Source organism: Opisthocomus hoazin, chromosome W, assembly GCF_030867145.1.
Source record: "Opisthocomus hoazin isolate bOpiHoa1 chromosome W, bOpiHoa1.hap1, whole genome shotgun sequence".
NCBI classification, from domain to species: Eukaryota; Metazoa; Chordata; class Aves; order Opisthocomiformes; family Opisthocomidae; genus Opisthocomus; species Opisthocomus hoazin.
The window spans coordinates 28017724-28044594 of record NC_134453.1 but is presented as its reverse complement, the minus strand read 5'-3'; the positions used below and the strand labels follow the sequence as shown (position 1 = coordinate 28044594).

Here is a 26871-nt window from a genome sequence, read left to right as displayed (position 1 = left end):
GAATTATTCTTGATTAAAAGCTGTTTTACAGTTCCCTTCTTTTCAATAAGGTTTTAAATTCCTCTGCAGTGTTACTGATTTTTTTCTTTTTATATGGGAAACATTTCTCAGATATAAAGAATCCATCTGGACCTTTTGTTTCTGCACTTAATGAGCACCACATTTTGACAACTGGATAACAAGCAAATAGAGCTAGACCAGTTTCTTACTTAGGCCACAGTCCTGCAATTGGTTCCACATGGATTAATCTCTGCACTAGTACAAAGCCTTGGCTGCTATAAGAACTAGTCCTTATGCTATGCTATAGAGGCTTGATTATCTGGTCCACTACTTTCCAAGCTGTACAAAGTGGCCTAAGAGAGAATCGGGGACCGAGTAGATGGCCGTTTGAATTAATATTATTGGTAGCGAGAGTAAGTTTCTGAAGCTCCACGTAAAACTGTTGAGCCAAAAATTATTCCTTTTTTTTTTGTCCTAATATGCTCTGCGCATAATTACAGGGTTGCTCAGCACTGCAGTTTACAGAAGGATGTGCCCTGGTAGCGTATTCTGGTGAAATGGGTCGACGTTCAATAGTTACTAATTCTTCAGCCTTAATCTTAGCACTGCTATTAATTTATATGCAGTCATGCCTAAGCCATAAGAACCTTTCTCTGACTCAGTTTCCCTACTTGTAAAATAGGTATAGTAGTAGTTGCTTCACAAATCTTTCTGAAAACTAATTGTGTTCACATAGTGATCTTAGCAGCGCAAGGAATTTAAGAAAATTATTTCATCTTTGTAGTCTGTGATAATGAAAGCAGAACAGCATGATTTTACCAGTCTCTTCATTTTAGAATATATGGAGATGAGACTTTATTTTTCATTCTGAGTTTAAATACCTGGATATTGGATATTACATCCTGTCTCTCAAAGTTTTATTAACAAAAATGATGAACTTGAAACAGAAAAGTCAAACTTGGCAAGATAGTTTTGATTTCTTTGAATTCACTTCTCAGAGCTGACATTCACAGGTTTTAAACAGTGAGATAACAGCATACAACAATGATTTAAAGACAGAAACAATTACAAGGTAAGATCTGGTAGGAGGCACTAAATCTTTGGAAGGTGTGCAGTATTTCAACAACCATCCACATCTGTGTGTGTGGTAAGAGTTCACGATCAAGACTGAGAAGATAAAATACTGGAGCTGGCCTTTCTCACTAAAAATTTTGAGTTTCTGATTAATTCTGAAAATTGTAATGAAACAAAGCCTTATGTAAAATGTACTCCCACAACCTGTTGTGCAGGTTTCTGTCTACCCTTTGTGACAGAAAAGAACAAGTTATCTACATTATCAGAGCCTGACTTCTCAAATGATAAATGATGTACCATTTCTGCATGGCAGGAAGGAGTAGATTTCTCGACAGAATCTGTTAAGCTTTTTCTGGACAAAAATCAGTAGTGCTTGTTTAAGTTAAAGAGATGAATTCTGTACATGTGTATAGTCATATAACACAGCCATATTACTGAATAATTTATGCAGTTCATAACGAAGCAGGAAATCAGGCTAGACATATAAAAAGGTTTTTGGGGTGTGCTTGTCAGAAATACAGTCAAATTTATGGAAAACATGATTTTGCAGATAATCCTGATGATAACCAGAACAATTCTTTAACTAAATTATTTTATTGTAATTTTACACCAATGTAGATGTTCAAAATAAAACTCAATTTATATGAATACAGTGAAGAGAGGATTTAAAACTTGAAAGGAACAGAAGGCAAAAATAATTCTGATGGTGATAGGAATAGGATGGAAATGACAAAAATGGCAGACATGATTTGAGATTGCTTATTCCTAAAACAGGAAGACATTGATGAATTTTCCTTCTAGATGCTGCAATAACAGAAAGGAAATAATAAATTCTTCATATCAGGCTTTAAAAACTATGGGTACATCTGTAATTGCTAAGAAACATATATTCTAAATCAAATTTATTAAATGGATTAACATCAAAGTATGATGAATTGAGTATTAAAATCAAGGTCTGAAGCAGCAAGACAAAAATTAATAGAATCATAGAATAGTTTGGGTTGGAAGGGACCTCTAAAGGTCATCTACTCCAACCCCCCCTGCAATGAGCAGGGACATCTTCAACTAGACCAGGTTGCTCAAAGCCCTGTCCAGCCCGACCTTCAGTGTTTCCAGGGATGGGGCATCTACCACTTCTCTGGGCAACCTGTTCCAGTGTTTCACCACCCTCATCATAAAAAATTTCTAATAGAATCATGTAATCATTTAGGTTGAAAAAGACCTTTAAGATCATTGAGTCCAACTGTTAACCTAACAATGCCAAGTCCACCACTAAACCATGTCCTTAGACACCATGTCTACACATCTTCTAAATACCTCCAGGGATGGTGACTCCACCACCTCCCTGGGCAGCCTGTTTCAATGCTTGACAGCCCTTTTGGTGGAGAATTTTTTCCTAGTCATATCAATCTAAACCTCCCCTGATGCAACTTGAGGCCATTTCCTCTTGTCCTATCGCTTGTTAGTTGGGAAAAGAGACCCAACACCCACCTTGCTATAACCTCTTTTCAGGTAGTTGTAGACAGCAATAAGGACTCCCCTCAGCCTCCTTTTCTCCAGACTAAACAACCCCAGTTCCCTCAGCTGCTCCTCATAAGACTCATAAGGCCCTTTACCAGCTTTGTTGCTCTTCTTTGGATGCGCTCCAGCACCTCAAAGTCTTTATTGTAGTGAGGGGCCCAAACATGAACACAGTACTCCAGATGCGGCCTCACCAGTGCCAAGTACAGGGGGACAATCACTTCCCTAGTCCTGCTGGCCACACCATTCCTGATACAAGCCAGGATGCTGTTGGTCTTCTTGGCTGCCTGGTCACACTGCTGGCTCATATTCAGCCGACTGTCAACCAGCATCCCCAGGTCCTTTTCCGACGGGCACCTTTCCAACCACTCTTCCCCAAGCCTGTAGCATTGCATGGGGTGGTTGTGACTGAAGTGCAGGACCTGGCACTTACCCTTGTGGAACCTCATACAGTTGGCCTTGGCCCATCGATCCAGCCGGTCCAGATCCCTCTGTGCTGACACATACAAGCAAACTGGACAGACTGAGAGGAAGAATTTCCTGTTGTAGAATACAAGACTGTTGCCATCTTAGTTGTAAGTATTACTGGAATCCTTTATTTATGTTTATCATCTACTGAATTCTTTTTTATAAAAAATTCAGATTCATGGCTAAAATTCATGGAATCATGTTACCATCTTTTTAAAAAGATAGCTAGGATACTTTCAGTCCCTAGGTGTTTGATTTTGTTAGTTAAGCTACTTCATCCCTAAAAACCTCAATATGACTAAATAGATGGAACCTTCCATCTATTTAGTTTACTAGTCAACAGTCTCTTTCAACACATGAATTTCAAAAAGTGTTTTATTCAGTTGATTAAAAAGAGGTCTGATGTAAGCCTTTTCGTTGCCTAACTTCTTGCGAGCTATTTGAAGGTTACAGTAGGTGGTCTGTGATTCTGGAAATGTTGTAGCATAGAGGATTCATTTAGATGTAGCCTCCATACAGGTTATGATAACTCTCTTCTTGCTGTTAGGCGTTATTCAGAATGGCCTAATTTCCCTATCTTAGAGGTCACAAACATGGCAAAGGGAAACTGACACCTGAAACAATACTTAATTACACAGTAAGTATCTGAGTCCAAATTGTGACCTTCAAAGTACCTCTAGACAAAAGAGCTCAGTTGTGGAAAATCTATAAAGTTAATGGGCACTTCTCCATTTATTTTGGAAGACCCCTCACTTCTCACCATTCTGCTTGTGTTTTTCTCAGAATTGCCATGACCTAAACATCTATTTGCCTAATTCCATGCTAAGTCCTGGGGATCTAGACTGAGCAAATTTGACACACTCATGCAGAGAATCACCTGGATTTTGGATGGCCTGTGTTCCTGTTCTTGCTCCAAGGATTACTTCACAACCTAGGACTCCCTGTTATAGATAAGTGTATTAACCATTAGGTGAAACATCATACCATCTTTTGCTCTCTTGGCATATGCATTTGCCTTGACAAGTCTTGCATTTCCTTCTGCCTGAGGATGCAACTCTGAAAAGAATGGTGGAAATGCATCATCCTTAACGTGCCTTTTGGAAGGAAAAGAGTGAGCCAATTCCTCAAGCACTGCTGACACCATTCCAAAGGCGAGAGCTCTTGTGCTTCTGGATCTTCACTGGGTGAAAGTATCTGACACGGTCCTGACTCACGCAGAAAGGAGTGGGAGTAAGAATATAATCCTGTTAAATTTTTTTCTCCTGGAAAGTTTTAGGCAGTTAAATTCTTAGTTTGTGGACTTGTGGGGTTATCCTTTAGAGTCTCCTGGCTCTTGCCCATGCACTAAAAAGACACTCAGCTCTGAGATTTGGATTTCATATGCAGCTTCCTTTGCTTATGTGTTATGGGTTTGCGTGGCAAGGTTTTGGTAGTGAGGGGGGGCTATAGGGGTGACTTCTGTGAGAAGCTGCTAGAAATTTCCCCCTTATCTGACAGAGCCAATGCCAGCTGGCTCTAAGACAGACCCGCTGCTGGCCATGGCCAAGCCAATCAGTGACAGTAGTAGCGCCTCTGTCATAACACCTTTAAGAAGGGGAAAAAAAACTGTGGTGAAACGGCAGTCAAGGGAGAGGAGTGAGACTGTGTGAGAGAAACAACTCTGCAGACACCAAGGTCAGGGAAGAAGGAGGGAGAGGAGGTGGTGGAGTTGCCCAGTATGTGAGGGAGCAACTGGAATGAATTGAGCTTTGCCTGGGGGCAAATGAGGAAGGAGTTGAGAGCTTATGGGTTAGAATTAAGGGACAGGCTCATAAGGGTGACATTACTGTGGGTGTGTACTACAGGCCACCTGACCAGGAGGAGGAAGTTGATGAGGCCTTCTACAGGCAGCTGCAAGCAGCCTCACAGTCACAGGCCCTGGTTCTCATGGGGGACTGCAACCACCCTGACATCAGCTGGGAAGACCACACAGCTAGGCATTTGCAATCCAGGAGGTTCCTACAGAGCATCGATGATAACTTTCTGATGCAAGTGGTGGAGGAACCAACAAGGAAAGGCGCGCTGCTGGACCTTATATAAACAAACAAGGAGGGACTGGTGGAGGATGTGAAGGTTGGAGGTAGACTCGGCTGCAGTGACCATGAAATGGTTGAGTTCAGGATCCTGCGTGGAGGAAGCAGGGCGATAAGCAGGATCAAAACCCTGGACCTCAGGAGGGCTGACTTTGCCCTCTTCAAGGAGCTACTGGCAGGAATCCCGTGGGCCAGGGCTCTCAAAGGCAGGGGGGTCCAAGAGTGCTGGTCGCTGTTTAAATGTCACTTCCTCCATGCACAGGAGCAATGCATCCCCCTGAGAAAGAAATCGAGCAAAGGAGGCAGGAGACCAGCATAGTTGAACAAGGAGCTTCTAGCGGAGATCAGGTGGAAGAGAAATGTCCATGGAATGTTGTCCTGGGTTTGGCCAGGACAGGGTTAATTTTCACCGGACTCCAGGAAGGGGCACAGCCGGGGGGTGGGGGCTGACCCCACCTGGCCAAAGGAGCCCGGTATTCCATACCATGTGACGTCATGCTGGGTTCCGGTGGGGGGGGCGGCGCGGCGGGAACGCACTCGCGGCTTGGGCGGGCGCAGCGTCGGTCCTGTTTCGGGAGAGCGGCTGTTGTAGGGTTCGTGGTTGTGTTTTCTCCTTATCTGTATCGTTGTTGTTCCTGTTTTCCCTCTGTTTGCTGTTCTGTTAAACTGCCCTTATCCCGACCCACCGGTTTCTGCCTCTTTCTTTTCATTCTCCTGCGCACGCCGGCGGGGGGAGGGGCGGCCGCGTGGCGCTTTTGTTGCCGGCGGCAGCCGAAACCAAGACATTTAAATTGGCGCCCAATGTGGGGCAGGGATAACGGCAGGGCTGAGCAGCGGGTGTTAAAACTGTTTTCTTAGATTTGCTTAAATTTTGTTATACGCATTTACTGTGTTAGTTAAAGTCGCCGGCAAAAAAATGTTTCTGACTTTGATCAAATATCTGTGCTACGTAAATCCTTACTTGCTGTATGTGTTTGTGGCCGTGCTGTTTGTTACCTCGGGAAAAAAGATCAGGATGATGATTTTGCTGTACTGTATGATATCGACTTATGATATGATAACATCACTGTGCATGAAATTAGTCTTGTATTTGCATGCGGCACTGCGGTCATTTCCGTACCTCGGATCCTATGTCTTAGATTTTGTTAATAATCAAACCCAGTCTGTGGGGAAAGCCGAAGGGGATACCTTCCCCCACTCTTTCGCCCCCCCTCTCTCCCTCAGGCTGGTCCTAACTGCTTTTGAGAATTTCGAGTACCCGTGGGATGCTCAGGGCAGCACTCTCCTTTTGTTCTGCCTGCTGAACGGGTTCTGGGTTTTGTTTAGGGTTAAGCAAGTCGTTAAGAACATCCTGCAGAGACCTGCCCCGGGGCTGGATAGCTGTGAGTGGCTGGGTGTGTGGGACAGCATGGGCAGATGTCTAGAGCAGTGGGCACCACCGGTGTGTTTTAAACTCACCCCTGAACAAATACAGAATCCGGATAATCTGGTAAAATATCTGCAAAAAGTGTGCTGCCACCCTGGGAACTCCAGAGAGACACAGATTACCACAATGTGCTGGGGTCTGGCCCATGCCTACCGAGCCCTGTTCAACCTGATCCAGTGCCCTAAAGGGGAAAGGGGGGGAAGCGAAGCGGCAGGCGCTGCAACTGGCGCTGCCCCCCCAGCCGGTCCTGCAGCCCCTCCAGCCCAGCAGGCAGTCACAGCCCCCCAGACTGGCACCGCCGCTGCCACAGCTGCAGGGTCTGCCTCGGTTTCCCTGGCAGGCACAGCAGCTGCTCCAGCCCCAGCTCCAGCTGCAGGCAGCGTGGCTGAGCCCAATGACCAACCTGTGCGGTAGCAGTCGCCCCTGTAAAACTAAAGAAAGACGCAAAGAGAGCAGATCGCTCTGGGAGGGATGACGATGAGCCAGGGTCATCACGGGAGATAGAGACAGAGATCATCACCCGGTCCCTGTCCCTGGGCGAGCTGCGAGACATGCGGAAAGATTTCAGCCGCCACCCAGGCGAACACATTGCCACCTGGCTGCTGCGGTGCTGGGATAACGGGGCCAGCAGCTTGGAATTAGAGGGCAAGGAAGCCAAGCAGCTGGGATCCCTGGCCAGGGATGGGGGCATTGACAAGGCCATTGGGAAAAAAGAACAAATCCTCAGCCTCTGGAGGAGACTTCTGTCAGGCGTGAGGGAGAGGTACCCCTTCAGTGACGATTTTGTATGCTATCCTGGCAAGTGGACCAATATGGAAAGGGGTATTCAGTACTTGAGGGAATTAGCTGTGCGGGAGCTAGTTTACTGTGACACAGACGATGAGCAGGTACCCACAGACCCAGATGAACTTAAGTGCTCACAATCCATGTGGAGGAAGTTTGTGCGGAGCGCACCCTCCTCACATGCTAACTCACTGGCAGTTGTAAACTGGAAAGGTAAAGACGCACCAACAGTGGATGAGGTGGCTGTCAGACTCCGCCAATACGAGGAAAGTCTCTCTTCCTCCCTTGTCTCAGCTGTGAATAAACTGTCTCGACAGTTCCAGCAATTCAAAGAGGATATGTCCTACTCCCCACCTGTGCGGGCCCGCATCTCAGATATTAGGGGCAAGCGTTTCTCTGCTCAGGAGAGAGAGTACAGAGGCTACACACCACGGGGCACCCTGTGGTTTTACCTGCGTGACCACGGAGAGGACATGAGGAAGTGGGATGGAAAACCCACCTCAAGTCTAGAGGCACGAGTGCGTGAGTTGCGAGGTAAAACAGTCACCAAAGGGGATTCTGTTAGGAAAAGTGCCGCTCCAGTTTCCAGAAGCCAGCTCTCCAGACAGGGCAGACAGTTTGACCTTGATTCCGATCCTCTGGAGAGGACCTCCAAGTCATTTTTACAGCAGGTGAGCAGTAAATTCTCTGACCAGGATTAGAGGGGCCCTGCCTCCAGCCAGGTGGAGGAAAGGGACAACCGTGTCTATTGGACGGTGTGGATTCGGTGGCCTGGCACGTCAGATCCACAAGAGTATCAAGCTCTAGTGGACACTGGTGCACAGTGTACTTTAATGCCATCAGAGTTCAAAGGGTCAGAGTCCATTTGCATTTGTGGAGAGACAGGGGGGTCCCAAGAGCTGAGTGTATTGGAGGCTGAAGTGAGCCTCACTGGGCAGGACTGGCAGAAGCACCCCATTGTAACTGGCCCCGAGGCTCCGTGCATCCTTGGGATAGACTATCTTAGGAGAGGCTATTTCAAGGACCCAAAGGGGTATCGGTGGGCTTTTGGCATAGCTGCTGTGGAGACGGAAGAAATTAAACAGCTGTCCATTTTGCCTGGTCTCTCGGAGGATCCTTCCGTTGTGGGGTTGCTGAGGGTTGAAAAACAACAGGTACCCATCGCAACCACAACGGTGCACCGGCGACAGTATCGTACCAACCGAGACTCCCTTCTCCCCATTCATCAGCTGATCCGCCAGCTGGAGAGTCAAGGAGTGATCACCAAAACTCGCTCACCCTTTAATAGTCCCATATGGCCAGTAAGAAAATCTACTGGAGAGTGGAGACTGACAATAGACTACCGTGGCCTGAATGAAGTCACACCAGCGCTGAGTGCTGCCGTGCCAGACATGCTAGAACTTCAATATCAGCTGGAGTCAAAGGCAGCCAAGTGGTACGCTACAATTGACATCGCTAATGCATTCTTCCCCATCCCTTTGGCAGCAGAGTGCAGGCCACAGTTTGCTTTCACCTGGAGGGGCATCCAGTACACCTGGAATCGACTGCCCCAGGGGTGGAAACACAGTCCCACCATTTGCCATGGACTAATCCAGACTGCACTGGAACAGGGTGAAGCCCCAGAACATCTGCAGTACATCGATGACATCATTATATGGGGCGACACAGCGGAGGAGGTTTTCGAGAAAGGGGAGAAAATAGTTCAGATCCTTCTGAAAGCCGGTTTCGCCATTAAGCGAAGCAAAGTAAAGGGACCTGTGCAAGAGATCCAGCTTTTGGGAATAAAATGGCAGGATGGGCGCCGTCAAATCCCAATTGATGTCATCAACAAAATAGCAGCTATGTCTCCACCAACCAGCAAGAAGGAAGCACAGGCCTTCCTGGGTGTTGTGGGTTTTTGGAGGATGCACATCCCAAATTACAGCCAGATTGTAAGTCCTCTGTACCACGTGACCCGGAAGAAGAATGATTTTGAATGGGGCCCTGAGCAACGACAGGCATTTGAACAAATTAAATGGGAGATAGTTCATGCCGTAGCCCTTGGTCCAGTCCGGTCAGGGCAAGATGTTAAAAACGTGCTCTACACCGCAGCCGGGGAGAATGGCCCAACCTGGAGTCTCTGGCAGAAAGCACCAGGGGAGACTCGAGGTCGACCCCTGGGGTTCTGGAGCCGGAGATACAAAGGATCCGAGGCCCGCTATACTCCCACAGAAAAAGAGATTCTGGCAGCATATGAAGGCGTTCGAGCTGCTTCAGAAGTGGTCGGCACTGAAGCACAGCTCCTCCTAGCTCCACGATTGCCGGTCCTGGGCTGGATGTTCAAAGAGAGGGTCCCCTCTACGCATCATGCCACCGATGCTACGTGGAGTAAGTGGGTCGCGCTGATCACCCAGCGCGCACGAATGGGAAACCCCAGTCGCCCAGGAATTCTGGAGGTAATCATGGACTGGCCAGAAGGCAAAGATTTTTGAGCATCGCCAGAGGAGGAGGTGACACGTGCTGAAGAGGCCCCACTGTATAACCAGCTGCCAGAAGAGAAGAAACAGTATGCCCTGTTCACGGATGGGTCCTGTCGCATTGTGGGGAAGCAGCGGAGGTGGAAGGCTGCTGTATGGAGTCCTACACGACAAGTCGCGGAAACTGCCGAGGGAGAAGGTGAGTCCAGCCAGTTTGCAGAGGTGAAAGCCATCCAGCTGGCTTTAGACATTGCTGGTCGAGAGAAGTGGCCAGTGCTCTATCTTTACACCGACTCCTGGATGGTGGCCAATGCCTTGTGGGGGTGGCTGCAGCAATGGAAGAAGAACAACTGGCAGCGCAGACGCAAACCTATCTGGGCTGCCCCATTGTGGCAAGATATTGCTGCCTGTCTGGAGCAGTTGGCTGTAAAAGTCCGTCACGTGGACGCCCACGTCCCTAAGAGTCGGGCCACTGAAGAACATCAAAACAACCACCAGGTGGATCAGGCTGCTAAGATTGAAGTGGCTCAGGTGGATCCAGACTGGCAACATAAGGGTGAACTCTTTATAGCTCGGTGGGCCCATGACACCTCGGGCCACCAAGGAAGAGACGCAACATACCGATGGGCTCGTGACCGAGGGGTGGACTTGACCATGGACACTATCGCACAGGTTATCCATGAATGTGTGACATGCGCTGCAATCAAGCAAGCCAAGCGTGTAAAGCCTCAGTGGTATGGAGGACGATGGCTAAAATATAAATACGGGGAGGCGTGGCAGATTGACTGCATCACACTGCCACAAACCCGCCAAGGCAAGCGCTATGTGCTCACAATGGTGGAGGCCACCACCGGATGGCTGGAAACCTACCCTGTGCCACATGCCACCGCCCGGAATACCATCCTGGGCCTTGAAAAGCAAGTCCTGTGGCGACATGGCACTCCCGAAATAATTGAGTCGGACAACGGGACTCACTTTCGCAACAGCCTCATAGACACCTGGGCCAAAGAACACGGTCTTGAGTGGGTGTATCACATCCCCTACCAGGCACCAGCCTCTGGAAAGATTGAACGTTACAATGGGCTGCTAAAAACCACTTTGAGGGCAATGGGGAGTGGGACTTTCCAAAACTGGGATACTCATTTAGCAAAGGCCACCTGGTTGGTTAACACAAGAGGGTCCACCAACCGGGCTGGTCCTGCCCAGTCAAAACCTCAGCGCCCAGTAGAAGGGGATAAAGTCCCTATAGTGCACATGCGGAACATGTTAGGGAAGACGGTTTGGGTTAGTCCTGCCTCGGGCAAAGGCAAGCCCGTCCACGGGATTGCTTTTGCTCAAGGACCTGGGTGTACCTGGTGGGTAATGCGGAAGGATGGGGAAGTCCGATGTGTACCTCATGGGGATTTAATTTTGGGCGAGAATAGTCCATAAATAAATTGTATAAAGTTAATTGTTAAATAACCCTGTCACTGTCTGTTATCACTGTTATAATTGTTATATTTTGTACCGGTAGTAGCATAGTAAGAATTCTCCAGATTAAAGAAGGATGGACTTTTTCGATGAAAACCTAGCAGAGCACAGCGATGATGGGACTGGACCTGGTTTTCAACAACTGGCACCCAGCAACTTCATCAAGATCAACATCTCCTGCAGACTGTGGGCACGGGCCGCACCAGATACATCAGCCGTGAGCTCCGGATGCAGCAAGTGACCGCCCACCACCACACATCACCTCCCCTGCCACGGAAGACCATAACGACAGATGGAGCCCGAAGTCATGGATTAAATGAACTCAACGGACACTTTAGAGTGATGATCCATAGACTAAGGGAATGATATCTGGAGACAGGAGAAGTGGTGGTGATCAACTGGACAATGGGGGACCTGTGCATGACGTAGATGGTATGGAATAAGGGGTGGATAATGTCCTGGGTTTGGCCAGGACAGGGTTAATTTTCACCGGACTCCAGGAAGGGGCACAGCCGGGGGGTGGGGGCTGACCCCACCTGGCCAAACGGAGCCCGGTATTCCATACCATGTGCCGTCACGCTGGGTTCCGGTGGGGGGGGCGGCGCGGCGGGAACGCACTCGCGGCTTGGGCGGGCGCAGCGTCGGTCCTGTTTCGGGAGAGCGGCAGTTGTACGGTTCGTTGTTGTGTTTTCTCCTTATCTGTATCGTTGTTGTTCCTGTTTTCCCTCTGTTTGCTGTTCTGTTAAACTGCCCTTATCCCGACCCACCGGTTTCTGCCTCTTTCTTTTCATTCTCCTCCGCACGCCGGCGGGGGGAGGGGCGGCCGCGTGGCGCTTTTGTTGCCGGCGGCAGCCGAAACCAAGACAAATGTGGAAAGAGGGACAGGCCACTTGGGAAGAATACAGGAATGTGGTCAGAGCATGCAGGGATGCAACGAGGAAGGCCAAGGCCCACCTGGAAATGAATCTGGCAAGGGATGTCAAAAACAACAAGAAGGGCTTCTTCAACTACATCAGCAGCAAAAGGAAGGCTAGGGACAATGTGGGGCCGCTGCTGAATGAGGCGGGTGCCCTGGTGACAAAGGATGCAGAGAAGGCAGAGTTACTGAATGCCTTCTTTGCTTCAGTCTTCAGTGCCAAGGCAGGCCCTCAGGAATCCCAGGCCTCGGAGATAAGAGAAGAAGCCTACAAAGAGGATGACTTTCCCTTAGTCGAGGAGGACTGCGTGAGGGATCGCTTAGGCAATCTGGACACCCACAAATCCATGGGCCCCGATGGAATGCACCCACGAGTGCTGAGGGAGCTGGCGGATGTCATTGCTGAGCCACTCTCCATCATCTTTGAGAGGTCCTGGAGGACAGGAGAGGTGCCCGAGGACTGGAGAAAGGCCAATGTCACTCCAATCTTCAAAAAGGGCAAGAAGGAGGAGCCAGGGAACTACAGGCCGGTCAGCCTCATCTCCATCCCGGGAAAGGTGATGGAGCAGCTTATCCTGGAGGCCATCATCAAGCAAGTGGAGGAAAAGAAGGTTATCAGGAGTAGTCAGCATGGATTCACCAAGGGGAAATCATGCCTGACCAATCTGATAGCTTTCTACGATGACATGACTAGCTGGGTAGATGAGGGGAGAGCCGTGGATGTTGTCTACCTAGACTTCAGCAAGGCTTTCGACACTGTCTCCCATAATATCCTCCTAGGGAAGCTCAGGAAGTGTGGGCTGGATGAGTGGTCAGTAAAGTGGATAGAGAACTGGCTGAATGGCAGAGCTCAGAGGGTTGTCATCAGCGGCTCTGAGTCTAGTTGGAGGCTGGTAACTAGTGGTGTCCCCCAGGGGTCAGTACTGGGCCCAGTCTTGTTTAACTTCTTCATCAACGACCTGGATGAAGAGTTAGAGTGTACCCTCAGCAAGTTTGCTGATGTCACAAAACTGGGAGGTGTGGTAGGTACACCAGAAGGCTGTGCTGCCATTCACCGTGAGCTGGACAGGCTGGAGAGTTGGGCAGAGAGGAACCTGATGAGGTTCAACAAGGGCAAATGCAAGGTCCTGCACCTGGGGAGGAACAACCCCATGCACCAGTACAGCCTTGGGGTGGACCTGCTGGAGAGCTGCTCTGTGGAGAGGGACCTGGGTGTCCTGGTGGATGACAGGTTGACCATGAGCCAGCAGTGTGCCCTGCCTGCCAGGAAAGCTGCTGGGATCCTGGGGTGCATTAGGAGGAGTGTGGCCAGCAGGTCGAGGGAGGTTCTCCTTCCCCTCTACTCTGCCCTAGTGAGGCCCCATCTGGAGTACTGCATCCAGTTCTGGGCTCCCCAGTTCAAGAAAGAGGAGGAGCTACTGGAGAGAGTCCAGTGGAGGGCTATGAGGATGATGAGGGGACTGGAGCATCTCTCCTACAAGGAGAGGCTGAGGGAGCTGGGCTTGTTTAGCCTGAAGAAGAGAAGGCTGCAAGGGGACGTAATAAATGCTTGTAAATATCTGAAGGGTGGGTGTCAGGAGGATGGGGCCAGACTCTTTTCAGTGGTGCCCAGTAACAGGACAGGGGGCAACGGGCACAAACTGAGGCACAGGAAGTTCCATCTGAACATGAGGAAGAACTTCTTCCCTCTGAGGATGACGGAGCAGTGGAACAGGCTGCCCAGGGAGGTTGTGGAGTCTCCTTCTCTGGAGATATTCAAGACCCGCCTAGACAAGGTCCTGTGCAGCCTGCTGTAGGTGACCCTGCTTTGGCAGAGGGGTTGGACTAGATGACCCGCAGAGGTCCCTTCCAACCCCTACCATTCTGTGATTCTGTGATTCTGTGAGGTGCTGCAGGCACCAGAGCAGAGAGTTTTCCCCTGCAGCCTGTGATGAAGACCATGGTGAGGCAGGCTGTCCCCTTGCAGTCCATGGAGGTCCACGGTGGAGCAGATATCCACCTGTAGCCCATGGAAGGGACCCCACACCTGAGCAGGTGGATGCCTGAAGGAGGCTGTGACCCCGTGGGGAGCCCGTGCTGAAGCAGGGTCCTCCCAGGACCTGCGGACCTGTGGAGAGAGGAGCCCACACGGGAGCAGGTTTACTGGCAGGGCTTGTGACCCCATGGGGGACCCATGCTAGAGCAACCTGTTTCTGAAGGACTGCACCCCGTGGAAAGGACACATGCTAGAGCAGTTCATGAAGAACGGCAGCCTGTGGGTAGGACCCACACTGGAGCAGTTTGTGAAGAGCTGCAGCCCATGGGAAGGGCTCGCGTTGGAGAAGTTTGTGAACTGTCTCCCGTGAGAGGGACCACATGCTGGGGCAGGGGAAGAGTGTGAGGAGTCTTCCCCCTGAGGAGGAAGGAGAGGCAGAGACAACGTGTGATGAACTGACCGTAACCACCATTTCCCCATTCCCCTGTGCCGCTTGGGAAGAGGAGGTAGAGAAATGGGAGTGAAGCTAAGCCCGGGAAGAAGGGAGGGGTGGGGCAAAGGTGTTTTAAGATCTGCATTTATTTCTCCCTATCCTACTCTGATTTGACTGGTGATGAATTAAACTCCCTTTTCTCCCTAAGTTCAGTCTGTTTTGTCTGTGACAATAATTGGTGAGTGATCTTTTCCTGCCCTTGTCTCGACCCTTGAGCCTTTCATCATATTTCCGCTCCCCTGTCCAATTGAGGAGAGGGAGTGATAGGGTGGTTTTGGTGGGCACCTGGCATTTATCCAGGCCAAACCAAAACAATTTTTGTGGAGCCAGCCAGGAGACTCGAAGAATTCGAGATAAGGATAGTAATGGAGAGGTAATGGGCAAAACATGGACTGAACAATGTGAAGAGCATGGAATACTTGTAGAGAATTATTTGTTGCTGCAATTGTGGTGAAGGGACGAGGGGTGGATTGTGTGTAATTTGTCCACTTCTGTTTGGTGTTGTGATGATGTTATTTTGATTTTGGTGTGGGGAATCCTTTTTTTTTTTGCTACTCAGGAGCAAGCTAAACATTGGGTGGTGAGAACACTGCATGTTGTATATTCTTTTTATCAGTATTATTGATTGTTATTGTCTTCTCCCTTTGCCATTCTGTTAAACTGTTCTCATCCCAGCCCTTGAGTTTTGCCTTTTTCCTTCTGATTCTCCTCCTCATCCCACTGGGGAGGGGGAGGAGTGAGAGAGAAGCTGCGTGGCTCTTTGCTGCAAATTGAAGCCAAACCACGGCATTACATTTTAGGTTTTGAAGGACTTGACTGCACATCCGTGTTTGTTTAATGTATGTATTCCCAAGTCAAAATTATTTTAAAAGACGTCAAAATGTATGCAGTAGTCTTATTTATCAACTGCCTTTTGTTAGTGCTCCTAGGAATTCCCTGTTATATTAATACAAAGGCAATTTTAGTCTTTTTTTAATTTAGTCCCAGTGGATGGTAAAAATGGAGCATTTACTAGAGCCATTTTGAGGAAGCAGCTTATGTTTCTGTGTAAATAATGCTTAACACTTAAGCCTCATCTTTTATAGACTTTTTTTGAATAAATGAATTTTCAGTTATGCCGAGTTACAGTAAATGGTGAAAACCAAGCACGCACAAGCTAATTTCCATTTATGATCTTCTATCCATGCCAATAGAAAGTACATAGACATGTCAAATTTCAAGCAAGAAAATGCATTTCTTCAGTTTTCAGAATTGAACAAGATTCAAAACATATATAACTACTGCTAAGAGAAAATACATGGGAGGACAACTACAGAATATAGGTAACAGTAACACTTTGTTATACTGATTCTCCTGCTATCATTCTGCTTTTCTTTGCCTCTTTTCCTGCTTTTAACTGTTTTCCTCTTCACTGTTGTACAGTTCACTGGACCTATTATTTTCCTCTTTTGTTCAAAAATGCCTTATAAAATCTATCATCAAAATAAACTTCTTTTGTATGACTTCTTATAAGTTATACACTCTGTGTTTTCATCCTGTTGATTAAACGTGCAAACAATGTCAGTACAATTTCAAGTCTGTTGGCTTGACATAATAAATGGAATAATCCAGCTCTTAGTAAAATTTCTCTGGAATAATTTCCATTTGTTCTGTCCCTATTTTCCATAGTGTCTTCCTTATTCCATACCCTCTATTTCTTCTTGTGTCAATGATCTTATTTATAACTCCTTGGTCAGGAGCCTAGTTGTTTTCTAACGTACATTGTAGACATCATAGCATATTCTCTGAAGAACACAGTTAAAGAAATTACTGTTTGAGGAAGAAATCTCTTAGCTCCTTACTTTTTTTTTATTTATCACTTGCATTGCCTTGTTGCTCCAAAGCTCCAGTTTGAACTGGGCTGTATTATGCTGAGAAACAGATGACAAAATATGCTAAATCCCAAAGATGCTGATTTCTAATCCGAAACTGACTGAAATACAAAATCTGAATGGAATGCACAGTAAATGAAATTAATTGGTAGGATGGACAGAGGATATACATGACTAATGTGACTGCATGGATTATTTTACACAGTTCCTGATTCCAGAACATGTGTTTTTTTTAACAAGACATGAAAAAGAAAAAGTCAGTTAATACCTCTCAGCTGCTATTTATCCTGATTTAAAAGTCAATGCTACAGTACAAAGTATCAGAATGCCTACATTTGTATCTTACTTTTTTAGCAGCCTTATTAAAATCCAGAAGATCTAATTTATTTATTTACCTCTCTTTAATATTGGATTTCTTTCTATAGTTTTTCAAATGCACTTTATCTTAATTCACCTAAAGAGATAAATATTTTATAAAACTATTTTTTTTATATCATAAAATCTCTGGAAACTTTTAGATGCCTGTTTTTTTTCAAGAAATTATGTGAGAAATTTAAGCCAGATGAATAAAAGTTTCAGGAATTCATTAACAACTGAACATGCTGTCTTCAGCTACACCTTTTTTGCCACCTTTAAGGCATTCCAGTGCAGATGACAACTCATTCTAGCTTTACAACAGTTGAGGTACTAGTAAGAATCTAACAATGTTAAACATTTACTCAGCATATAAGTCATTGGCACCTTGCTTATGATTTTGTACTGCTTTGCAGTTGCCATAGTGACTACAGTGCACACCTACTGAAAAGTGCAAAGGACTCTCAAGCCCTAATACTAGTTTATTTGCTACTGAAATGTCTTTTTAGTCCCCTTTGATGCTCACACAAACACAAATTGTTTCTTCACAGGCTTTAAGATGACCACTGTTTCTGTTGTAACACATATTTTGATTGCATGATTGCCATATTCTACTATCATTCAGGGAAATTTCTTGTAAAACCTCTTAGGAACCATGTAAACAGCCTAAATATCTCATGCTATTACTGTACTGCATTCCACCCAGGAAAGCCTTGAAATCTGCTTTGTAAGAACTGGTATTACATAAATAAATTTAAACTGAATTTCTAGAGAGAGTTTCGAGAAGCTCACCAGTGCCTACATTTTCACAAGCTGTATGAAGAGTGTAGGGAATGTGTGTTTCTCTGAATTGTTTTATGACTGCTCAGAAATGTTACTTTTCATCATCACTTTGCAAATCCACTGATTTGACAATTTAGAGCAAATAAGAAGGTAGTAAGGTTGTATCTAGCACTTTTTGTACCTTTACTGTATATATATGCACAGCTACTGTCTCCAGAATGCACAATTGTGATTCACAAAGTAGCCAACTGTATTGTTGTTACTCTGTGCCACATATGGCAGTTCAACAACCACTGCTGTTTCATTTGAATAACACCAGTGTACAATAAGAAATTAAGATTGTGATAATAAATAAACATAATTTTATTTTGAAAGTAATTGCTAAACTAGCATACTGTTTCTATTTCACAGTTTGACTTTTATTACTGGCTACTTAATAGCAGAATTAAAGTTCTTTGTATTTCTATACTTTTTCTCCTTTTGGAAAAGGATCATCTCCTTTGAATGTTTAACTGTTACTCTGGACCTTACAATGTCTGTTTAAATTTTTTTCCCCAAAATTATAAAAATTTCTTAACTTCAAATAGAATTAAGGTTTTGCTTAGCAATGTTTTCAAGATATTACTTACGAAGGTTTTGCCACTTAGTGTGAAAGAGCAGTTGTGCTGGGCAGGTTCTTGATGAGAGCATTGGGACAGAGGCAGCCTCTGAGTTCAGCATAAATAGAATTAATTTCTCCCTAGCTGTCCCTAAACTGTCTTGATTTTCTTGTATGTATCTTAACCTTCTGTCTGGTATCACATTTCTCTCTTTATGTTTCACCATATTTTCTCACCTAGTACTGGCCTCCCACAGCTGTTTCTCCTATACTGATGAATCTTTGCTTTATTCTAATGCAAATTTTACCAAGGCTGCCTTAGGCACTGTCACTGTGTTCGTTGTCAGTGTGTAATGGGATCAAATACCCTTCTCTGGGTATGTCAGCCTCGGTCTTCAGTGGATACAGAGGATCTGACAATAGCAGAAAAGATGTCGCTTCAATAGACAAGAGACTGTCTTTTTTGTGGGCATTATCCAGGGTTCTGTCTACCTGTATATCACAGACTTGTACCTCTTTGGAGTCATTTTAACTTATTGTTGAGACCAGCAGTATGTTGAGATAGGAGAATTTGCTACTCTGCGCAGCTTTTCACTGTTCAGATATTTTAAGTTGTGGAGGGTTTTTTTAGTTTTTGGTTTTGTGGTTTGCCTTTTTTTTTGCATTCTGTATGATGAAGGAGCATCTGCAGGTTTTATTTAACTCTCTGCTTTTTCAGGGACATAGGGACATTGGTAATGCCTTCGTCTCTCCTGTCTTCTTCCTGTACTTTTAACTAGGTTGTTTTTTATTTATAAGGATGTTGGAAAGTTTTGGGATCCTATATATGGTGCATGCTGTTGTTGTAGAACAGAAGTTGTATGGGCCTATCTATATTTTACATCTATTGTGAGATTGCCTGCAGTTACAGAGGACTGGGCTCCATGACACAGACAGTCCTATACTCCCTTCAGTGGACAGGTAGCCAGAAACCAGAACTGGATCCGTCTCTGTCCCCCTTGAATGTCCCAGTGAACAACTCTGGCATATAACTTCTGCAGTGTAAAGAGGATTTTAGCTAACAATTTGGAGCTATGATGGCTTCTTAACCATGCAGAAATTGCTTTTTATAGTACTTGCTCCACAATCTCTCTCTACTTCACTGAGCCTATCAACTAAAATAGTATTTCTCTGTGAACAGCTTCTCACGAAATCTGCTCAGTATCTCTGTGTGTTTTGATCTTTCCTCCAGTACAAGTTCACAATCCACAGGAGATTCTTTGGCATTTAGGAGTCCTGCCAGAGTAGTCACAGAATCACAGAATCACAGAATCACAGAATCACAGAACGGTAGGGGTTGGAAGGGACCTCTGTGGGTCATCTAGTCCAACCCCTCTGCCAAAGCAGGGTTACCTACAGCAGGCTGCACAGGACCTTGTCTAGGCGGATCTTGAATATCTCCAGAGAAGGAGACTCCACAACCTCCCTGGGCAGCCCGTGCCAGGGCTCCGTCACCCTCAGAGGGAAGAAGTTCTTCCTCATGTTCAGATGGAACTTCCTGTGCCTCAGTTTGTGCCCATTGCCCCTTGTCCTGTTGCTGGTCACCACTGAAAAGAGCTTGGCCCCATCCTCCTGACACCCACCCTTCAGATATTTGTAAGTATATATTAGGTCCCCTCGCAGCCTTCTCTTCTTCAGGCTGAACAAGCCCAGCTCCCTCAGCCTCTCCTTGTAGGAGAGATGTTCCAGTCCCCTCACCATCCTCGTAGCCCTCTACAGGAGTCTGGACTCCTGTGGCATTTTTGGAAAATGGGAGGTAGGTAGCAGAGAATGAAGACCGCTGAAGGAAGGGTATCTGAAAGGAAGGCATTTTGAGGACAGGCTGATGAAGCTAAGTAGTGTGGGAGAGGGCAGAGTCTGAGATTTTACCAGTAATTTGACCAGCACTTCAAAGTTTGTAAGACTTCCTGTAGATTTTCCATGAGCCACCAGGACTCCTAGCCTACCTTAAATTGCTCCTGGTCATCTTGACACTCTGAATTCACCAATGGTCAGCTTCCCAAATTCGCTTCGCATAATTCTCATCTATTGGCTCTTGCCAAGATCCACTGCAAAAAACTAATTTAATATTTCTAGGTGTGATGGCAGAATCTGAAGCACTTCATCGTAACTTGCTTACTGACCATGCTTTTCTCAAAGTTTCTCAAAGGGCTTGAAAGCAGTTTAAATTTCACTAAAAACAGCAACAGTGATGATAAGGATGATGTGTAGACAGATCCTAACTATGAAAAATGTGAACTCAGAAGGACCTTTCTTGAGGTTTTTGGGAAATAGAGAATAGTGCATAAGCAATTCTCAACAGGAGTTATAACTTCTGGCATCTTTATAATTAGGTTGTTAAAGATTAATTGCTTTTGTATTACAGCAGCTAGTGAATTCAGTTTAGAATTCAGTTCAGAATCAGAGTAAAAGCAGAAGTTAGGGTAAACAGCTATATTTCTCCTTATCATGTGAATGCCAGAAAATCTCTGCTCTGCCTGCAAAATATCAGTATGCAAAACAAACAAATGCAAGTTGCAGCTACCCACTTCATAACAAAGTGCATGTTTCACAGACACAAACTCATCTGACAAACTCAAGTGCCTGTTATAAACTACAGTCCTGAAACTGGGCTAAGATGTATGATCCTATCCACTTAACCGCTACCAGCATCAATCCTGCTCAGCAAAGAAGTTGGAAATTCTGTATTAAATAGGCTTTTTCATGTCAGTCCCTTGGCAAAAGAGGCCTGAAATAAATGTTTCTGGAGAAATGTTGTGCTCTTTAAAGCTAAAATTTTGCTTTTCCTGAGTTTAGTCTTTATGAAAATTGCTGTATCAACAGCCCTAAAAACTGATGTCATAGAATCATAGAAAGTTTTGGATTGAAAGGGACTTTATAGATCATATAGTTCCAACCCCCCCTGCCATTGGCAGAGACACCTTCCACTAGACCAGGTTGCTCAAAGCCTCATCCAACCTGGCCTTGAACACTTCCAGGTAGAGGGCATCCACAACTTCTCCAGGCAACCTATTGCAGTGCCTCACCACCCTCATGTCATCTGTCTGTTTAGAATACAGAGAGCATTTAAGCATCGTTTCTTGTAAATGATTCAACCCTGACCTAAATATAGTTTGGTTTCCACCTACATTCACATCCAAGCATCTCTGATGAGACAGCCAGTAGTGCTAATTGGTGGGTTAATTTCACGATTTTGATTACTGTCTTCCAGGAAAGGGATCAAGCCCACCATCTGATTTTCCACAGATCACTAAACAACTGAGAAATGATAACAATTTAGTCCTTGCCAAACTGGACAGATGCAGTTCAAACACTGAGTGTTTTCCAAACTCTTTAGCCAACTCTTTCCTATTTCTTCCCTATTTCCACAACAGAAAAAAAAAACCTGTCAAAACCCCCAAGTTTTACTTTTTTATTAGCTACCAAGTGTGAACTTGTTGTTCTAATCATATATATACTGTAAAATTGCACCACAAATAAAAAACGTGAGAAAATTTTGAATATTCCATCATAGCAAAAGGAAGACTTATTTCCAGATATTATACCAGATATGTCTATAAGTTCATGAGCAGAATTTGAGCAGCTAGCTCATCCTAGGCTGTACATTTTCTTCAGTTCTCCAACTTGTGTTCCAGCCTTGCTGGCACTCTGCCATTTCTGTAGGTGGTAGTGGAGCTGTGGTCAGACTTTTGTCACTAGTCATCTAAAGCTAATTGTAACATGCAATAACAGTAAAAACACTCATCCAGCCTACATTTCTGTTCTCACATTGTCAAATTTATGGGAGTCACACGAGCTAGATGACAGCGAAACTGTGAATGCTTTGGTCTTGTGCAGTATAGACAGGTGACAATCTAAGAATTGCATTCCTTTGAAGTTGGACAGTGTTTCAAAACCTGCTTAGTTTGTTTTGCCTTTCCTGACCATTACAGATAAAAGATCTATTTTTTTCCCCCTGATTTTTATGGATTTTTTGCATGGAACAAATTCTTATTTAGTAATTAAAAGCACTTGTGATCAAATACTGTTGATAAATATGAGAGAATGACATTTCTGTCATAGCAACAAAGTACTTTACCCATGTGAAAATTTATATAATTGTGTCCCAGAAAAAGAACATCAAACTTAAAATTAGTTTAAAATAAACCTGCGGATGTGGTATCAAGCAACAATAATGGTAAAGCTCTAAAATTTTAATTCCTAAAAAATTTGTAGAAACCAAGTAAGCAGATTTGTGTGGAACAGCATCATCAAGGACATTAGGGCCTATGTAGGTGTAGAATATATACTCCTATATTTAAGTGATAACATTTGGGTTTTGATTAGCAGATTCACAGTTTTATATTTTAAAGTAATTAGGAAATAAAAATAGTACAATAAAAGCATAATGTTCTTGCTCACACTATAAGGATAGGTATTTCATGAAACATCTAGTGTCATGTAGATCATTAATCTGTAGTTAAAGGAAAATTGCCAGAAGTGATCACATAATTATACAAAGGAATTTTTGTTTAAAAAATTGTATTTTTATCTCAGAAGATTGTCTTTCTAATGTAAATTCAGAACCTGTAGCTGTATTTTAAACTAGCATTTTGGTGCATTCCAAATCTAAATGCTGTTTGATGTTCTGGATTCCTCTCCATACACTCTAAAAAGGCATTTAATCAGGTGCTATCTTGCAGTCCTTTGAACAAGTAGCATTTCCATTGTTGCCCCAATCGCATCTGAAAGATGAATGTGTAAGATTGTGAGCAACTGAGAGAACATAAGCTTGTATTTAGGTTTGACTGGTTTGCATTTATCAAGGGAAAACTGAAAAGATTGAGGCTCTAATGTATACCTTTGCTTAGAAATGTCACCCTTTAATTTTAATTTAATTCATGGAGGACTTCTGTTTGTCATTTCAAGGTATTAATTTTGTAGGTAGATTAGGTAAATAAAAGTTATATACTGAGCATTTTACTGCAGCTGGTTTTGGTGGAAAAAGATTTAAGTGAGAACATTCAATTCAGTTATTGTACCTGATTCCTTAAGAGAAGAATCCATAAAACAGCTGATTTTTTTCACCAAAATTCTCCTTAGGAATACTAGGATAATTAAAATGGCTCGTCCCAAAACTTATACGTGCAGCTGTCAAAGCCAAATCTCTCCAAGCCAGAATATTCTTATCAGTGCAGAAGAATTTGGGATCTCCTTTGTAATGCAAATCGCCCTGGCAAATCGTCATTGTCAAATGTATTGGAGAACAGAATATTCCTATTGAACAAATTACTCACCAAGAATCACAGCAACAACAGTGAAGAGTACAAAGGCATTCCTCAATAAATAACGTTTAACATTATCCTTTGTTATGCTCTGCACTTTTTTTTTTGCCAAAAGCGTACATTTCCGGACTCCTTGTTGAAAGCATTCCATCCTACTTCCAGTTTTTGGATCTTGTCTGTTACCTTTAGTCATCTATCTTGCAGAAAGTTTTATCTTACAATGAACTTCTGTCAATATCCCTTCAGAAAAGTGGAAGACCCTTTTCCGTGGGAGGTACTGGAGAAACCTGTATGACAAGAAATATCAAATATTGAAATAAGATTTTAGAGGAACGATTAGCCACATGTTTGTATGGAAGCAAATATTCTTCATGTTTCAGTAAAATTTATATTATTTGTAATATCTAAGTTGTTGATTGTAGTTTTTGATAACTAGCCTCAATGACCGTTAGAAGAACTCTTTGAAAGAAGGATTATATGGACTGATTAGATATATGCCCTGTGTCTTCAGAAATTAATCTGAATTTGCTGTCATGCTGTAAGACCCAGGAGTAATTTTTTTTTTTTGCAGTTGCTAGAGATATATTAATGTAAAATTGGTACAATTCATAGCAGCATAAGGTGCTATAATATTTAAAACTATGTCAGGATTGCTCTTCATTTGTTTAGCAGGCCCATGTTATCTGAAAAAAAATCTAGCTCACCTTTGCATTAACCATCAGAGAGAAATATTTTACTTGAACTGGAAAGTTTAAAGTGTTCTGCATTTCAGATGTTTCTAAATGGTTGAATGCATTGGCTGAATTCCTCCATTTCACATGGCAAAACACAGCAGGGAGTTTATTTATCCCTCAACCACTATTTAGAAGATTTCTCTTTGACAATTTTATATTGATAACATTCATTTTTGAAGTCTATAAATTATTCAGAGCACATCTATAAAACATCAGAAGTTATATCCCACTTAGCTTGTCGCTTCAGACTGTAATACAAATTCACATTGCAAAGTAATGCTTAGCTTGGTCTGACAGCAATTATGGGGATATAATCTGATTTTAAGAAATCACACACTGAATCAACCTTAAAATGTTTTAATATTAAAAATCCTTCATTAGGACATTATTTTTCATTTTGAAATTTTTTTTTTGTGTGGCTGCTCGGTATGAATTTATTTAATAATGGAATCTGTACAAATGTGTTTTCCAGACTGAGAATCCTGTTTTTTGAAGTGTTATTTAATACACCAGCATGTTTTCATGAAGAAATTAGAAATTCATAAATAGAGAGTTAGTTGCTTCCACTGAAATCACTCACCATTTATACACAGCCCAACTCTAACATCTTACTTTTAATAAATCTAGTGCCTAAATACCTTTTTTTTAGGAAGCACTTAAAATATAAATGCACAAGGTTTTCAACCAGCATGTTTTAGAGGAAATACCATGTTGTAACAAATTTATTTTGATGGGATATGGTCACTGCATTTACCATATGTTTGAAGACTGGCACTTCAGTGCAATATTCTCTCTGAATTTTAACAGAATGATATGTGCTTTGTTTCTTTAGAGAGTGAAAGCATTCTTAGACTGAGCTAGATATTTAAATTAGTAAGTATTCTAGCTTGGACATGACTACTGTGTGCAAGAAGGTTTTTTTTCAGAACAATTAATTTTCAATATTTTGTAAAAAAACAGATTCGTTCACAGTGCTTTTTCTTTCCAATATGATTAATGCAGCTAATCTGTCCTTTATAACTTGCATTAAGATCAAGAAAGAACAGCGTACAACCAAAAAGATCATTACATTAAGTAACATACAAAGGAAGAGAGTGAAAAATTAAGACTCCATACTCAAAACACCGCCAAGTGAAATGATCAGCTCACCTTTTCAGATCTTCAGTACTCTAAGAACATGGTGGTGGCAGTTAAGGTAGGGGTTTCCCAGCAAATACAACAGAGCTGCAAAGTTGAGCGAGCGGGAGACAGAGTAAACTAACAATCTGCATATGCTTTGGAATACAGCAATTTACTATCACTGTAACTTAAGGAAAGGGGAGGAGACTGTTTGCCCAACTCTGAAAAAAAAAAAAACACATCAGAAGAGAGGGGAAAGCTGAGCTTCTGGAATATTGATTAGTCATGGCACAGTGAAAGTAGAGTCACTTTCTTTGCTTTTCCTTTTGGACCACTTTCATGCTTTGTCAGTTCAGCTTCATTAGAAATGCAAAATCAGAAACCAGGAAGAATTGAAGGATGGCACACACACAGAGAACAGGGGAGACTAGTATGCTTCTTCATTAGATATTCCAGACTGGAAATCTGAAAAGCCTAAACATAAATATGTAACACTATTCCCATGATTTTTAAAATAAATGGTAAAATATGTGAGCATGCCAGTTTGTTCTGAAAAGAGACATGGTGTGAGTCTATCACATATTTTCTAATTCTTGAAGACAGTTATTCATGAGCTACTCTTCCCAGGGTGGGGAAACAGACGTATCTTTCAGAAGTAACTGGAGCAATATCAAGAATAGAGAAAAACGTAATCAGCTGTAATTCTTTGTATGTTTCTTGTAGATATTCAAAACACGTGATGAGACTTGCCTCTTGTTTAGCAATTTAGACTCACTGGTACTAAGCCCCATTCAGCCTGCTTCAATAGCATGGAATGAATGATGGAGAGAAAAGCATAAAACATTCACTTCTGAGAAAAAAAGTGGCCTTCAGGTTTTTTAGCATTTAAAAGTTTGCACTATTGAAAAGATATTTGCAGAGAGAGTCAGGGGAATTCCCAAAGACCTTCTTTCACTTTTTTGAGGAACATTTTTGTTTTAAATTTTGGTAAAGTCAGTTTAAAATATTCAATAATTATATTTCACTACATCTTTCATGAGATTTATAAGTTATTGCGGTTTGGCCCTGGCTGGCAACAAAGGACCACGTGGTCGCTCTGTCACCCAGGACATAAGTGTATTTTCTTATAAGACGAACAAATATTGTAAATGGAAATTTATGTAAATGTATGCTAAACATTTAATTAAGAAGTTTGTTTACAGAAGATGTGGCTTTTAATGTTTTTTTCTTGAAAAACCATTTTAAGTGTACCAAAATAATCTTATGTACTAGACACACAAAAAAATAGTTAGGTAAGAGATAAAATTAAGAGCAGTGTTACTTCCATGCAGTCACAGTAATGGTTTTGCTAAAGTGTTTTCTAATTTGAATGTGTTTCAAATAGTATAACTGTCGGGGCGATCGGCTAAGTCCTGCCCCGAGGGTCGCGAACCTGGAGAAGCGGCGGAAGAATGC

General features: G+C 43.7%; 1 protein-coding gene across 1 annotated transcript in view; it reads right to left on the bottom strand.

Annotated features, from left to right (window-relative positions):
• Positions 1-25560, bottom strand: part of LOC142365476 (ran-binding protein 3-like) — a 158904-nt gene extending 133344 nt beyond the window's left edge. Inside the window, 2 exon segments of the mRNA XM_075446302.1 lie at positions 23576-23850; positions 25447-25560. Of these exon segments, the coding sequence (XP_075302417.1) occupies positions 23576-23756 (181 nt within the window). The 5' untranslated portion in view covers positions 23757-23850; positions 25447-25560.
• Between the last annotated feature and the right edge of the window lie 1311 nt (positions 25561-26871).